We start from the raw sequence: 13,584 nt of genomic DNA on the forward strand, positions 1-13,584 counted from the left end.
GTTTTTGATAGAGGAATAACTAAGGATTATAAAAGTACGCACAATAAAAGATGAGTACAGGAGAAGGAACCTAACTAAATAATCACGACATATTAAACCACAAACAACACAATTTTAACAAAAATAAAAACAATGAAATGTTCTGGAATAACCACTGTAACTGAAATCAATCTCAAAAGCATTTGACTAGCTTACGTGATATAAACTCGTCATAGATAAACTCACCTTACCATCATTTTTTTTTTTATCATGGATGGATACCCCTATCCTTAGTTTTTCTTTTATATCATCATAGATACTAGGATTAAAATGTCGCACGTCAGATGCGCGTTTCGTCTTCAAAAGACTCAACAGTGACGCTCGAAACAAAAAATTTAAAAAGCCCAAATAAAGCAAAAAGTTGAAGACCATTGAGGACCCAAATTTCCGAAATGTTTTGCCAATAAACAGCTTCGCCATGAGCGCATGATACGCCCGTCGCTTTTTAAAAGAATAAAGTTCAATAACTTCTCAATGTCACATCAGACATTTATGAAAAACTAAAGGGAGGTTATCTTAATAGATATAAACCCGTCACCAAAGTTTCATGAAAACTCCTCAAAGCACTTTAAAGATATTCTTCGAAAACTGAAAAATCACCCCTTTTTTATGAATAAAATCCCATTACTCGGAAACGTAAAATTGAAAATTTATAATAATCGAAAGGGAGCTTACGTCAATAGGTATAAACAATTCACCAAAGTTTCATGAAAACTGCTGAAAGCATTTTTGAGTTATTGTCCGAAAACTGGAAAATCATCCTTTTTAAATAAATAAAACCCCATAACTCGGAAATGTAAAATCTAAAATTTATAAAAATCGAAAGTGAGCTCATGTCAATAGATATAAACAATTCACCAAAGTTTATTGCAAATTGGTGAAAGTCTTTTTGAGTTTTTGTCCGAAAACTGGAAAATCCCCCTTTTTTAATGAATAAAACCCCATAACTCGGAAACTTAAAATCTAAAATTTATAAAAATACGAAAGGGAGCTCACGTCAATAGATATAAACAATTCATCAAAGTTTCATGCAATTGGTTAAAGCGTTTTTGAGTTATTGTCCGATATGTTGACGACGGATGGACAGACGGACGGACGGACGGACAACGGTATACCATAATACGTCCCGTAAACGGGCGTATAAAAACTGCTAAGGTAATCTATTCCTGGGGTATAAGATACAAGGCTTCGAATTTTGTACGTCAGACGCACGTTTTGTTTACAAAAAAACTCAACAGCGACGGTCGAATCAAAAAGTTAAAAATCCTTGGCATTTCGAAACATTCAAAGCTTTGTAAACATTTGATTTGTGCTAATAACAATATCAATGATAAGTAAGGCTTAATTTCATACCAGCAGGTGAAGTATTTAGAACTTGCTTTCAGAAAAAAAGCATTTTGTGATACGGTTAAATGTTGTTTAATAGAAAGAAAGTGTATGGGGTATCCATCCATGACACAAAATCAGTATTTGCACAACAACAACAAAAAAAAACACAAAAAGCAAAGGAACAGCGCTTTTATTGCAGTTCTTCATCTCAAAGTCGCAGTGAGGTCACACGGAGCAAATAAAAAATACTATCACCTCACTGCGGTCCCTTAGTTTATTTTTGTGTTTGCAATGTTTGTGTTATTTATTAGAGTAAGTGCAGAATTTTCTGTTGTGATTCATTAGTGTACTTGTTGTGTGCACAATTCTGTTAGTTTACTAATCAATAAAAAGGGAGAAACTTGACAACCAATTAACTACAGGCTCGTGACTCGGGACAGGCACATACAGAAATACAAAAACAAATGTTAAAATCACCTGAAAAGGGCTTAATACGTCAGATCGATACTAAGCAGAAAGATATATAACAAAAACACAGACCGGACGTGGCAGGGTATTTGTACATCCCTACAACAAAAAAGACACTACGCACAGATCTGAGAGTACTCGCAGTTACTTACAGCTAGTTCAAAGCCAAAAACAATTAATAAAAAAATCATTCATCTTGTTTTATTGTGGATGTGTTGATGTTGTGATTTCTTGTTTTGTTGTGATTGTATTGATGTCATGATTTTTTGTTTTGTTGTCGTCATATGATTTCTTGTTTTGTTTTGGTTATGTTGATGTCATGATTTCTTGTGTTTATGTTTGTGTTGATGTCATGGTTTCTTGTTTTGTTGTGGTTAAGTTAATGTCATGATTTCTTGTTTTGTTGTGATTTCTTGTTTTGTTGTGGTTTGGTTGATGTCATGATTTTTTGTTTTGTTGTGGTTTGGTTGATGTAGTGATTTCTTATTTTGTTGTGGTTTGGTTGAGGTCATGATTTCTTGTTTTGTTGTGGTTTAATTGATGTCATGATTTCTTGTTTGTTGTTGAGTTTATGTCATGATTTCTAATTTTGTGGTTGTGTTGATGTCAAGATTTCTTGTTTTGTGGTGGTTGTGTTGACGTCATGATTTCTTGTTTTGTTGTCATACAGTTGATGTAATGAATTCTTGCTTCGTTGTGGTTATGTTAATGTCGTGATTTCTTGTTTTGTTGAAGTTGTGTTGTTGTCAAATGATTTCTTGTTTTGTTGCAGTTGTGTTGTTATCAAAAGATTTCTTGTTTTGTTGTGGCTGGGTTATTTACATCTGATTTCTTGTTTTGTTGAAGTTGTGTTGTTGTCAAATGATTTCTTGTTTTGTTGAAGTTGTGTTGTTGTCAAATGATTTCTTGTTTTGTTGCGGTTGGGTTATTTACATCTGATTTCTTGTTTTGTTGCGGCTGTGTTATTTACATCTGATTTCTTGTTTTGTTGCAGCTGGGTTATTTACATCTAATTTCTTGTTTTGTTGCCGTTGGGTTATTTACATCTGATTTCTTGTTTTGTTGCAGTTGTGTCGATGTTAAATGATTTCTTGTTTTGTTGTGGTTGGGTTATTTACATCTGATTTCTTGTTTTGTTGTGGCTGTGTTATTTACATCTGATTTCTTGTTTTGTTGCAGCTGTGTTATTTACATCCGATTTCTTGTTTTGTTGCTGTTGGGTTATTTACATCTAATTTCTTGTTTTGTTGCGGTTGGGTTATTTACATCTGATTTCTTGTTTTGTTGAAGTTCTGTTGTTGTCAAAAGATTTCTTGTTTTGTTGCGGCTGGGTTATTCACATCTGATTTCTTGTTTTGTTGCAGTTGTGTCGATGTCAAATGATTTCTTGTTTTGTTGTGGTTGGGTTATTTACATCTGATTTCTTGTTTTGTTGTGGTTGGTTTATTGTCATGATGTCTTCTTTTGTTGCAGTTGTGTTAATGTTGTATGACTTCTTCTTCTATTACTGCTGTTTTGCTGTCTCAAATCTGTTTAACTATATTTTTTTGTTGGCTTCACATCCAATAAATATTTTCTAAATAATTGTCTACTATCAACCATACCACATGCTTTGGTTGTGCCAAAAAAACAAAGAAATATGTTTATTTACTTTTATTGTTTTGCATTCATTTCATATCAATAACAAATAATTTAAAAACAATTTATGTATAAAAATACTATCTGGATTTATACAATCAATGTTTACAAAATAAATAACATACAATAATTACAATGTGGACTTGAGCAACAAAAATATCACAGATTAAAATCAAGGAATAAGAAAGAAAATTATAGTCACAGAAGACCCTTAGAAAGTGCTCCTGATATATGATTACTAAGGATTTTCTACCCAAGAAATAGATAATTTTAGCTGTATTTGGCAAAAACTTTCAGAATTTTGGGTCCTCAATGGTCTTCATATTTGTACTTGGCCTTTTTAACTTTTTTGATTGGAGTGTTTATACTGGTGAGTGTTTTGCAGACCAAATGTGCTTCTGGCATACAATATTTTAATCCTTGTGTCTAAGAATGAGTTTATAAGTAGTAATGTTAGACACTAGTGGAGAGCAAGAGTTCTACTTATACCATGCCTTGTCCGTGTTAATGGAAATCTTATCAAAAAGTGTCATAGATTTCCTAATCATGTACTTTTATTTCTTTTTCATGCTCATTAACATTCAATTGTGAAAAAAATATGTAGCCTGTGACATTGGTTGCTGGATAAATATTTAATTTCAATCCGACTACTGTAAATTCAGAAATTATTGTGTGCATTTATTATTGAGAAATTTTGTAGAACAGACTAAATTACGAGTTAATTATTGCGATTTCAGGAAAATATGCATGCAGTTATATGTATCAGATATAAGATTGCGAGTTCTTATTATTGCAATACTAATTCAGTCTAATCATTCGCAGTAATAGAAATCTCACTATAATTACTGAACTTACAGTAAGCAATTGTTAACCAAAAAATAAATCAATGGTTGCATTTTGTATCGAAATCCCATCAAAGGTCTTGATGATTACCGCAATTCAAAGCAACAATGTGCAAGTTTACCAAAAAAACGGATCAAGAAACATTGCTTCCTTTAGTGTAAACCAACAGTAATGTTGTGTGTCTGAATTCTGAAGCATAAATCATTACATGAAGTGATTCCTCAGAAAATCAAGTTTAAATGACTTAAATGCAATTTTAAGACCAATCCTCAAAATATCTACACAATCAATAAACATTAACTTAAACATTGAAAATTGACTTTGTTACTATATTTAAATGCAACTAAAAGTTACAAACAGGATTATCTCCCCATGTGAATTCTAATGATTTATGTTAACTTTTGCACCAAATATTTAATCTAGAGGCAACAGGTATGTTCTGTGATATCAAATGCTATCAATGATTCTAATGTAAGGAAAAATAGGATGGGATTTAATTACATGTATAACTTTGCCAAAAATATAGTTTCTCTTCTACTTCAGAAAACAAGTATCAATAAAACTGATCTTCTGTCTGTTTGGGTTGCTCACCCAATTTTGTCAATATATTGGAACTTTAAACAACTGTCCTTTAAGTGGGATGTTTAGCTAGCTATAAAACCAGGTTTAACCCAACATTTCCTTTGGAAAATTCCAGTACCAAGTCAGGAATATGGTAGTTATTTTAAACTTTTCTGTTGAGTGATAGCATTTTATTTTGTAAATTTTTATGGACTTTCCCTTTTTGAATTTACCTTGGAGTTGGGTATTCTTGTTATACTCTTTTGCTAACATTAAAATAAAATAAATATGCAGAATAAATTACAAATGCATGAGATAATACAATTAAGAACCATACTAATTATCACAGACTGTTTGACAACATCATGCATTCACATCTCAAATAATTAATGAAATATATTACGTGATTAAATCAACTGCTTAAATACCTTAAAATCTAATATCAAAAGTATCTTTTGAACTCTGAAAATCCAAAAATAGCCAATAAGATTACTCCGTTTGTACTGCAATTCAGGTATCATAGTATCTTAGGGTAAAAAAGTTCCTTTAGATATTGAAATAAAATATTCTTTTGTAATTGATAAAAAATATTTCGATATAAAAATAAGAAGACGTGGTTTGATTGCCAATGAGACCACTCTCTACCAGATCATTTCTGGATATGTATGTATATACAGAAAAACTCTATGGTCATTTCAGGTTAAGTATATAAACGGAGAAACAATCAAAGAACTTTAAATATTTGGCCCTATATAAATCTAATAAATTAAGTTTAAGATTGTGTATAAATTAAGTTTTCAGTTTGTGAAATCATGATTATGTTTTCAGTTATGAATCATGATTATCTTTTCACAGTATATGAATCATGATTATGTTTGTTATGTTTCTGAAACATGATTATGATTAATGACTACTAACACATTTTTATAATCAAACAAGCGTTTTTTAGTCAGTACATGTATATGTTCTACATATCACAAAGCTGAGAGTCTCTTCTGACATAAGCACACTGATTCTTTTTATCACAATTAGCATCAATCAGACAGGACACACATTGGTCATATTTTAGCATAAAGTTAAAAAAAAAGTCTGTCAATGATGAATCACAGCTTGGATCTAGCATCAAATATCATATGAATGTTTAACACAATATGATCAGAAGCACATGTTTTCAATAATCATAATTGTCTTTAATTGTCAGTTTTATCGTTCAAAATATCCATATTTCTTCATTCTTTCCTAAACCTCCTCCTCATCATCATCTCTCTCATGTCATCCTCTTCTTGTCATCCTCTAGAAACCTCAATTCAAAGGTCATCTCAATTCAAAGTTCATCTCAATTCTCTTGCTCTTTATCTACAGGTTACACTGTATATGAACGATTGCAATGCATGAATCATGATTATGTTTATTAAGAAACATGATTAATCACACCATATGTTTAATCATAATGTTAGGTAAGGCATTTCTTCTTTTCCTCCAAGAGGCAAGGTTCAAAGTTTGTTGTTTGACAGTTTGTAAAAAAGATTTCAATTCTTTATGGTCATCACCCTGCAAAACAAATGTCAAAATTTATATAAAATATAAAATTCAAAATTTGTTATCACTTTTTGCCACATAGGAAAATACATCAATAACACAAATACAACAAATCATATACTATTGATTTATTATTATTCGTGGGATACCAATTTTCATGGAATTCATGGGTCTAGTTGAGTCACAAATTTGAATATCGATCAACAAAGTACAAATGTGATAAATATAACCACAAATCATCTTCATAAATAATTACCTTAAAAACATATGAATCTCTGCTCAAGTCTGAAAGCTCAAAGGCATTTTCTACATCTGGGTCAATGCTCACAACACATCTATTCAATATGAATGGTTCCTGTAAATTAAAAGAGAAATATAGCATATAAACATAACAAATTTGAAGAAAAAAATTTACAGCAAAAGGGAGATAACTCAATTCAAATATTATCATTTATACAGATTGGAATATTCAACAGGAGTCAAATCTATTAAAATGATTTTAAGACTAAAATAAACCTTTTAATTTTATTCACCTTTTTGTATTTAAAGAGGACAAAATAATAATTATATTATATTGGTTATTATAATGTGTTTAAATGTCATGTTTGCTATAAATGATTATTATTTCGTAGAGCAGGACATGTTTTATTGTTGATAATTTTATACCATCCTCCAATTAAAAATCTCCTCAGAATTGATTGCTGTTTTTAACAATTTTTTTTAATCAATGTTTTTAAAACTTTAAGCTTTTTTTGTTACTTTAAAATTATTTTTTAATCTGTTAATGCAAAAACTTGGTTTTATTGCATCATAGACAAATCTAGGGTTGTTTCTCTATGAATGATTTACACTATAAACAATGTTATTGAACAACGGTTCTTTTTGTCACATAATAACATGAGCATAATGACATAGGAAATATTTGGGAAAGTGCATGAATTTGAAAATCATCTGTTTGCACATACCCAAAAACTCCTTCTGGTCATCATATCATTCAAATATACAATTTACATCCATATAAAACTTACCCTAAATGTTTGGTATTTGCCGTTTTTCTCTTTAATAAGCACCACAGCAGCCTGAATAACTTTAGATTTTCTAGCGAACAATAAATTATCTTCTTCATTATCAGTAATGTCTGTATCACTCTACAAGAGATAAATTAATTGATTGATTAATTGGTGTTTAACGCCACTTTCAGCACTAGTAGCTATTTCGTGGCAGTTTTTGTTTCGTTAGAGGAAGTCAAAGTGCTAGGAGAGAACCTCCAACCTTTTACAGGAAAATCATAACAAATTAAGACTTTATTTCTACTTTTGTCAATTTTGAATGAATCAACATGTTATTTTCAATTGAATATAACGAAAAAAATAGAAACAATTGAGTATGCACACAATTTCAAACTATTGACCAACTGATCATAAAAAATTTGAGTGAATAATTTCATAATGAAGTCTTAATACTATAATTGAAATTGTGTTAAAAGAAAAGACACTTTATAAACTTTAGCCAATGTTTAAAATTTTAGCATAAAAAATCAACAGAAAAAAATCAAATGGCTTACCTGTCCAAGAGTTAATAAGACGCAATGGACTGTTGAGAATTTCATTGTCTTTAAACGTTTAGCTGCCCATGTTTGGTCTGAAAGTGGCGCCACCTGGAGTCGACTTATTATAATATCACAGACTTCTTTCCTGTTCCATCCTAAGACATCAATGGCAACCTGTAAACATTTAAAATATTTGTCCTAGAAAAATCTTAGTTTGTAAAAAGTCATGATTATTCTTCTTTAGGTGATAAAAGACTCCTATTGTTTACATTTATTTGGGGTCAATTTGTGGAACTAATTTTTCGGAAGTAAGACTTGCCCTGACCAGGCTTTAGAACTGGGTAGGTAAATGCTCAAACTGATCTGTGGGGATACAGTGTGCTTAATGTCTTAGTTTACACCATAATGCATGGTGGTGCTCCAAAAAAAGGAGGTTTATACAGAGCAAACATTTACATTGGTGAAGGCATAATCTTGGACTTTCAGGTATTGAACTGTCGCATTTTTCACATTAATAAAAACATCCCAATAATTTCTGAATTTACAGAAATAGAAACATACTGGTCTCATTGACAATTATACCACACCTCCTTATTTTTATATCATACTTAAAATGACAACAAGATTGATAAACAATTTTACTTTCGAAATATGAAGAGGTTGATGCATCAATTGCTAATTACTTCATAAAATGTCAAAAATATGTGATCTCGTTCTCACCTTGTTGACCTCAATCTTTTCAGTGATAGAAATTCTTTGAGACATATTTTCTGAAATCTTTCTCTTTAATTTTACTGTTCCACTGTGCTTTGTTTTCTGAAATAACAAAATAAAATAAATAAATTTAATGTTGTAATCAAATTTGTTAATTCATATACAATATGAATTGTTCCCCTTTAACAGTCAATTTGTTAATTCATTAAATTTTCAGTTTAAAATAAAAAATATACATGTATGCTTGGTTAGTATAAAAAATACGTAAATGCATAACACACATTTCAAACATTGAGATGATTTTTATTGCATTGTTTCAATGAATTAGATTTTTTTTTAAATATATGTAAATCTATAGAGAGGTTTCTACATGACATATTTGGAGTTTGAGTTATTTCCCTTGGTGGGGTAAATGGTTGATTTTCTTGTTTGACTTACGAAATTGAAACATGACGTACAAACAAGTTGGATAAAAGATCCTTACTAGATCATAGTAATGAATTTAAAATCGAAATAAAAAAAACAACTAAGTTTAGCTTTCAGCTGGGGTCACAATAACTTGAAGGCTACATAACAATTCTTTTTTGCTCATTATTTCTCTAATTAATGAGTCATCATATGGAATTAAAGGGAGATAATATATAAAAATACCATAAATTTCACTCTGATACCAATCCGATCTAACGATGTGATAATTTACATATGATTGACAGATTTTAATATTCAAAGGGCCATATTTATAGGTGATTATCCCAAATTAATAGCTGACAAATTGAGTTATAATTATCAAATTCACATACTGTAAATTCAGAAATTATTGCGTGCATTTATTATTGCGATTTTAGAGGAAGAGACAAAAATGCGAGATTAATTATTGCGAATTCAGAATCATCTGCATAAAGATATGTGTATAAGATTTCGGAATGCGAGTTCTTATTATTGCGTTACTCAACCAGTCGCATTATTCGCATTAATAAAAACCTCGCAATAATTTCTGAATTTACAGTAAGCTAATCATACTAATTACTTATTAGCATCCACTTTATAGATACACAGCAATAAGACCACTGACCAGTGAAGGGTCATTCGGTCATAAAAGAGTTGATGGGATAAAACAAGGACACCTTGTATCAAAGCCTAAACTACTTTACATTGGACTATAAATTTAAAAGTACAGAGACAGAATATCCATATAATGTTAATGGTAACACGAGAAGCCTGTTGTACTTCAAAATTTTTCACTGTATGATAAAAGTTGTTTTCCAGTTCAAATACTGTATATAAATAGAAATAAGAATATGTGGTATGAGTGCCAATGAGGCAACTCTCCATCCAAGTCACAATTTGTAAAAGTAAACCATTATAGGTCAAAGTACGGCCTTCAACACGGAGCCTTGTCTTACACCAAACAGCAAGCTATAAAGGGCCCCAAAAATGACTCGTGTCAATCCATTCAAACAGGAAAACCAATGGTCACCCTCATAAAGGTCACCCTCAGTATCAGAGAAAACTGACCTTTTAAAAGAGGTGACCTTTAATTTGATATTACGACAGCTTGACATGAATAGGGTTCTCATTTAATAGAGGTTCCCTTTATAACAGGTTTGATTGTAAATTAATTTTAATAAGTTGATGTTACACTCCAAATCACAGGTTTTTTCCCAATATGCCCACAGCTTCACCCCTCCCCTCTGCAACCAATTGAGTGGACATGCTGTCTCTTTTGTTTCATTGTGAGATTTACATGTACAATCTATTGAGAGAGATTTTTGGTCATAAATTTTGTCAAAGTACATAAAAAACAACATTTTAATTAAATGTAAAATTTTTATCAGGACATTACATAGGAACTGATGATCATTGTTGAAGGCTGTACAGTGACCTATAGTTTTTAATTTCTGTGTCATTTGGTCTCTTGTGGAGAGTTGTCTCATTTGCAATCGAACCACATCTTCTTATTTTATATGACTTGATTTAATTTTGAGCATGGATTTATTTATAACAGAATCTTTTGAATTGATTTTATTTCCTAAACTGTTCCAATACTTTTATATATCTATACTTACTGAGTTTATATGATCTAAGATATCTTCTATTTTTAGTTTTGCCTCCATCAGAGCACTTTTATCTGTGTGGTCTCCTGATGTGAACTTGTACAGTCTTTCTAGTAGTAATGGGTACCTGAAAAAATATATCATGCAAAAATAAAAATACACTGTGTTCAGATATACCATTGAAAATCCATTATCTGGTTAAAGATCAACTTACTCAGAATTCATTAATATTGATTCAATACCACTTTTCTAGGATTTCACTTTTCTAGGATTTATAGGTGAACTAAGAATTTCAATGTTCAATGAAGTACGAATTTTCTAGAGGCTTTAAAAAAACATGAAATCAAATATTTAGGAAATTTTCATTTTTCCTCAATCCACGAAAATTGGTACCCACGAAAATAAATGAATCCACATTAATTATTGTTCACTCTATCTTACTTAATTGGAGGAAAGACAGTCAATTGAGCATTAGGAAATTGAAAAAAAAAAGCAGAAACTTGTTGCAGAGATTGACTATATGCGGTCCCAATCAGTGATATATAAATAAAAATTCAAATTATAAACTATGGATTCAGGAAAAATTGTATTTTCGTGGAAATTTAATTTCATGGTTTCGCCAAATTCTGTTGAACATTTAAATTCCAGCGGCTCTTTTCACAAAAAATCTTAAGAGTAAAAGTACTCGTAAGTCCTACACATTTCAGTATAACTTACGATCAATTTTAATCGTAAGATTTTTTGTGAAAAGAGTCGCAGGTATTTACTTATATCCACGAAATTCACGAAAATTAGTATCCCACGAATAATTATGAATCCAAATCTGATTTTAAATTGTATTCAAACAACTGATTCCATCAAATGTCTGAATTTTCACAATAATACTTCCATCCACTGTCGTTTTGTCTATGAATTTAAAGTCTGAAATTTCAACTTTTCTAACACTATGAAATATTTTACACAGAACTTAACATTAACCTAATATGAACTCTTGAACTAAGTGTTTATTAAAGGCCCATTTTTATAATTGTGATAAATATAATTATTTAAATTATATATTTAAATTGAAACTAGAAACTAAAGTTAAGATAACAATAATTTTGTGTGAATTCTTGACCTTGGATTGTGGGGTGAAGGATTTAAAAACACATAAACTGTGATCAATGTACTACTAACAAATGAGAACTTGAATGAAAATTAAAAACAACAACAACAAAAAGGGTCTTGACCATGGCATTTTCGTAAAGGGACATTTTTTCCACTGAATGACATTTAACTATTGGAAACATCATGTAAACAAATCAAACTGTGAAAAACTGTAAAATGTGTGAATCATTATTATCAATACACCTGTATATAAATTTATACATACACACAAAAACTAATTAATATAAATAAGAAGATGTGGTATGAGTACCAATGAGACAACTCTACATCCAAGTCAAAATGTATAAAAAGTTAACAATTATAGGTAAAAGTACGGTCTTCAACACAGAGACTTGGCTCACACCTAACAGCAAGCTATAAAGGGCCCCAAAATGACTAGTGTCAAATAATTCATTATTATTTGTGGAATACCAATTTACATGGATTTCATGGGTTTAGCTAAACAACGAATGTAAATGTTCAAACGAGTTCAAATTTTGCAAAGGCTTCTTTGCAAACTTTGGCAAAACCACAAAATCAAATATCCATGACAATACAATTTTCCTCAATCCACGAAATTGGTACCGAATATTAAATGAATCCACAGTAATTGGCAGTTTTCCTGTATATTTACCTCATTATTCGCTGAACAGGGACCATAAGGAATGAGGTAAGTGGCATCCGTCGTAGAACTGGATTCTCGTCTTGTGAAACCTTCAAAAATATTCTTAGCAATTCTTTCTCTCTCTCTAATTGTTCAAGAAGAACTGCAGCTTGGCCCTGCAAATTTTAGATAAAAAATAATAAATGAATTAAGTACTTATTACATGTATTAATAAGTTTTTTTAAATTCCTGTTTCCCTTGTAGATTAGGGGCGGATCCAGCCATTTTTAAAAGTGGGTTCCAACCATATGTCCCCATTCAAAAGCATTGATCGTCAAAAAAAAGGGGGGGTTCCAACACGCCCCCCCCTGGATCCACCACTGCATCATATGTATGTCATCAAAAAGACAGATTCATGTTAATACAATTTTTTTATTTTCCAACTGATTTGTAAAACTATATTCCATGCATTTGCTACAGTCAAATCTCTAATTGATGGTGGCAAATCTTCAGGTACTGTTATTCCTTAATTCCCCTTAAGCAAAAAACCTTTAATATATGTATCAATTACTGAATTCATCATAGGTTAGATCCATTCTTAAATTCTGCCTTTTAAATTAACAAAATAAGTTACAATTTTCTTCTGAGACAGGAATTTTTCATCATTTTCTTTCAATTGACCTCCTTTGTACTTAAATAACAGCAATTGTTACATATGTTACACTATAAACACAACTGATCGAAATGTTACAATTTTGTAACCTTGATATTCATGTTTTTTTATCTTATTTTCTAAAATCACATCATCTAATCTGAAAACTCATCACCACAATTTTCAAATAATTAGCATTATGCTGATAGTGTACCAAACTAATTTTGTGATGACATCAGAAATTTTTGGGCTTGATTAGAAAAGACAATCTCACAATTCATGTTGATTACATAAAACAATTGATTCAACACAATTAAAGTTGATTGAATACAAGTTGGCCAATTGTTAAAACTTAAGAATGAACCAGATTAGTCAAGCTTCTTCATTACCGATAATGAAATGACGTATGGAAAGGCAAATGTTACAAATTGAAACTATCCTTGAATGA

At 30.7% G+C, this 13,584-nt stretch overlaps 1 protein-coding gene across 2 annotated transcripts in view; it reads right to left on the bottom strand.

Moving 5' to 3' along the window:
* Positions 1-3,474: 3,474 nt before the first annotated feature.
* LOC127718442 (uncharacterized) overlaps positions 3,475-13,584 on the bottom strand; it is a 63,449-nt gene continuing 53,339 nt past the window's right edge. For both annotated transcript variants that reach the window (XM_052224461.1, XM_052224462.1), the window contains 7 exons: positions 12,515-12,660; positions 10,747-10,861; positions 8,687-8,782; positions 7,982-8,140; positions 7,446-7,565; positions 6,674-6,772; positions 3,475-6,429 (listed from right to left, as the gene is read on the bottom strand). In XM_052224461.1, the coding sequence (XP_052080421.1) occupies positions 6,307-6,429; positions 6,674-6,772; positions 7,446-7,565; positions 7,982-8,140; positions 8,687-8,782; positions 10,747-10,861; positions 12,515-12,660 (858 nt within the window). In that variant the 3' untranslated portion in view covers positions 3,475-6,306. The remainder of the gene's footprint in view (positions 6,430-6,673; positions 6,773-7,445; positions 7,566-7,981; positions 8,141-8,686; positions 8,783-10,746; positions 10,862-12,514; positions 12,661-13,584) is intronic.

This window comes from Mytilus californianus, unplaced genomic scaffold (genome assembly GCF_021869535.1).
Source record: "Mytilus californianus isolate M0D057914Y unplaced genomic scaffold, xbMytCali1.0.p SCAF_10, whole genome shotgun sequence".
NCBI classification, from domain to species: domain Eukaryota; kingdom Metazoa; phylum Mollusca; class Bivalvia; order Mytilida; family Mytilidae; genus Mytilus; species Mytilus californianus.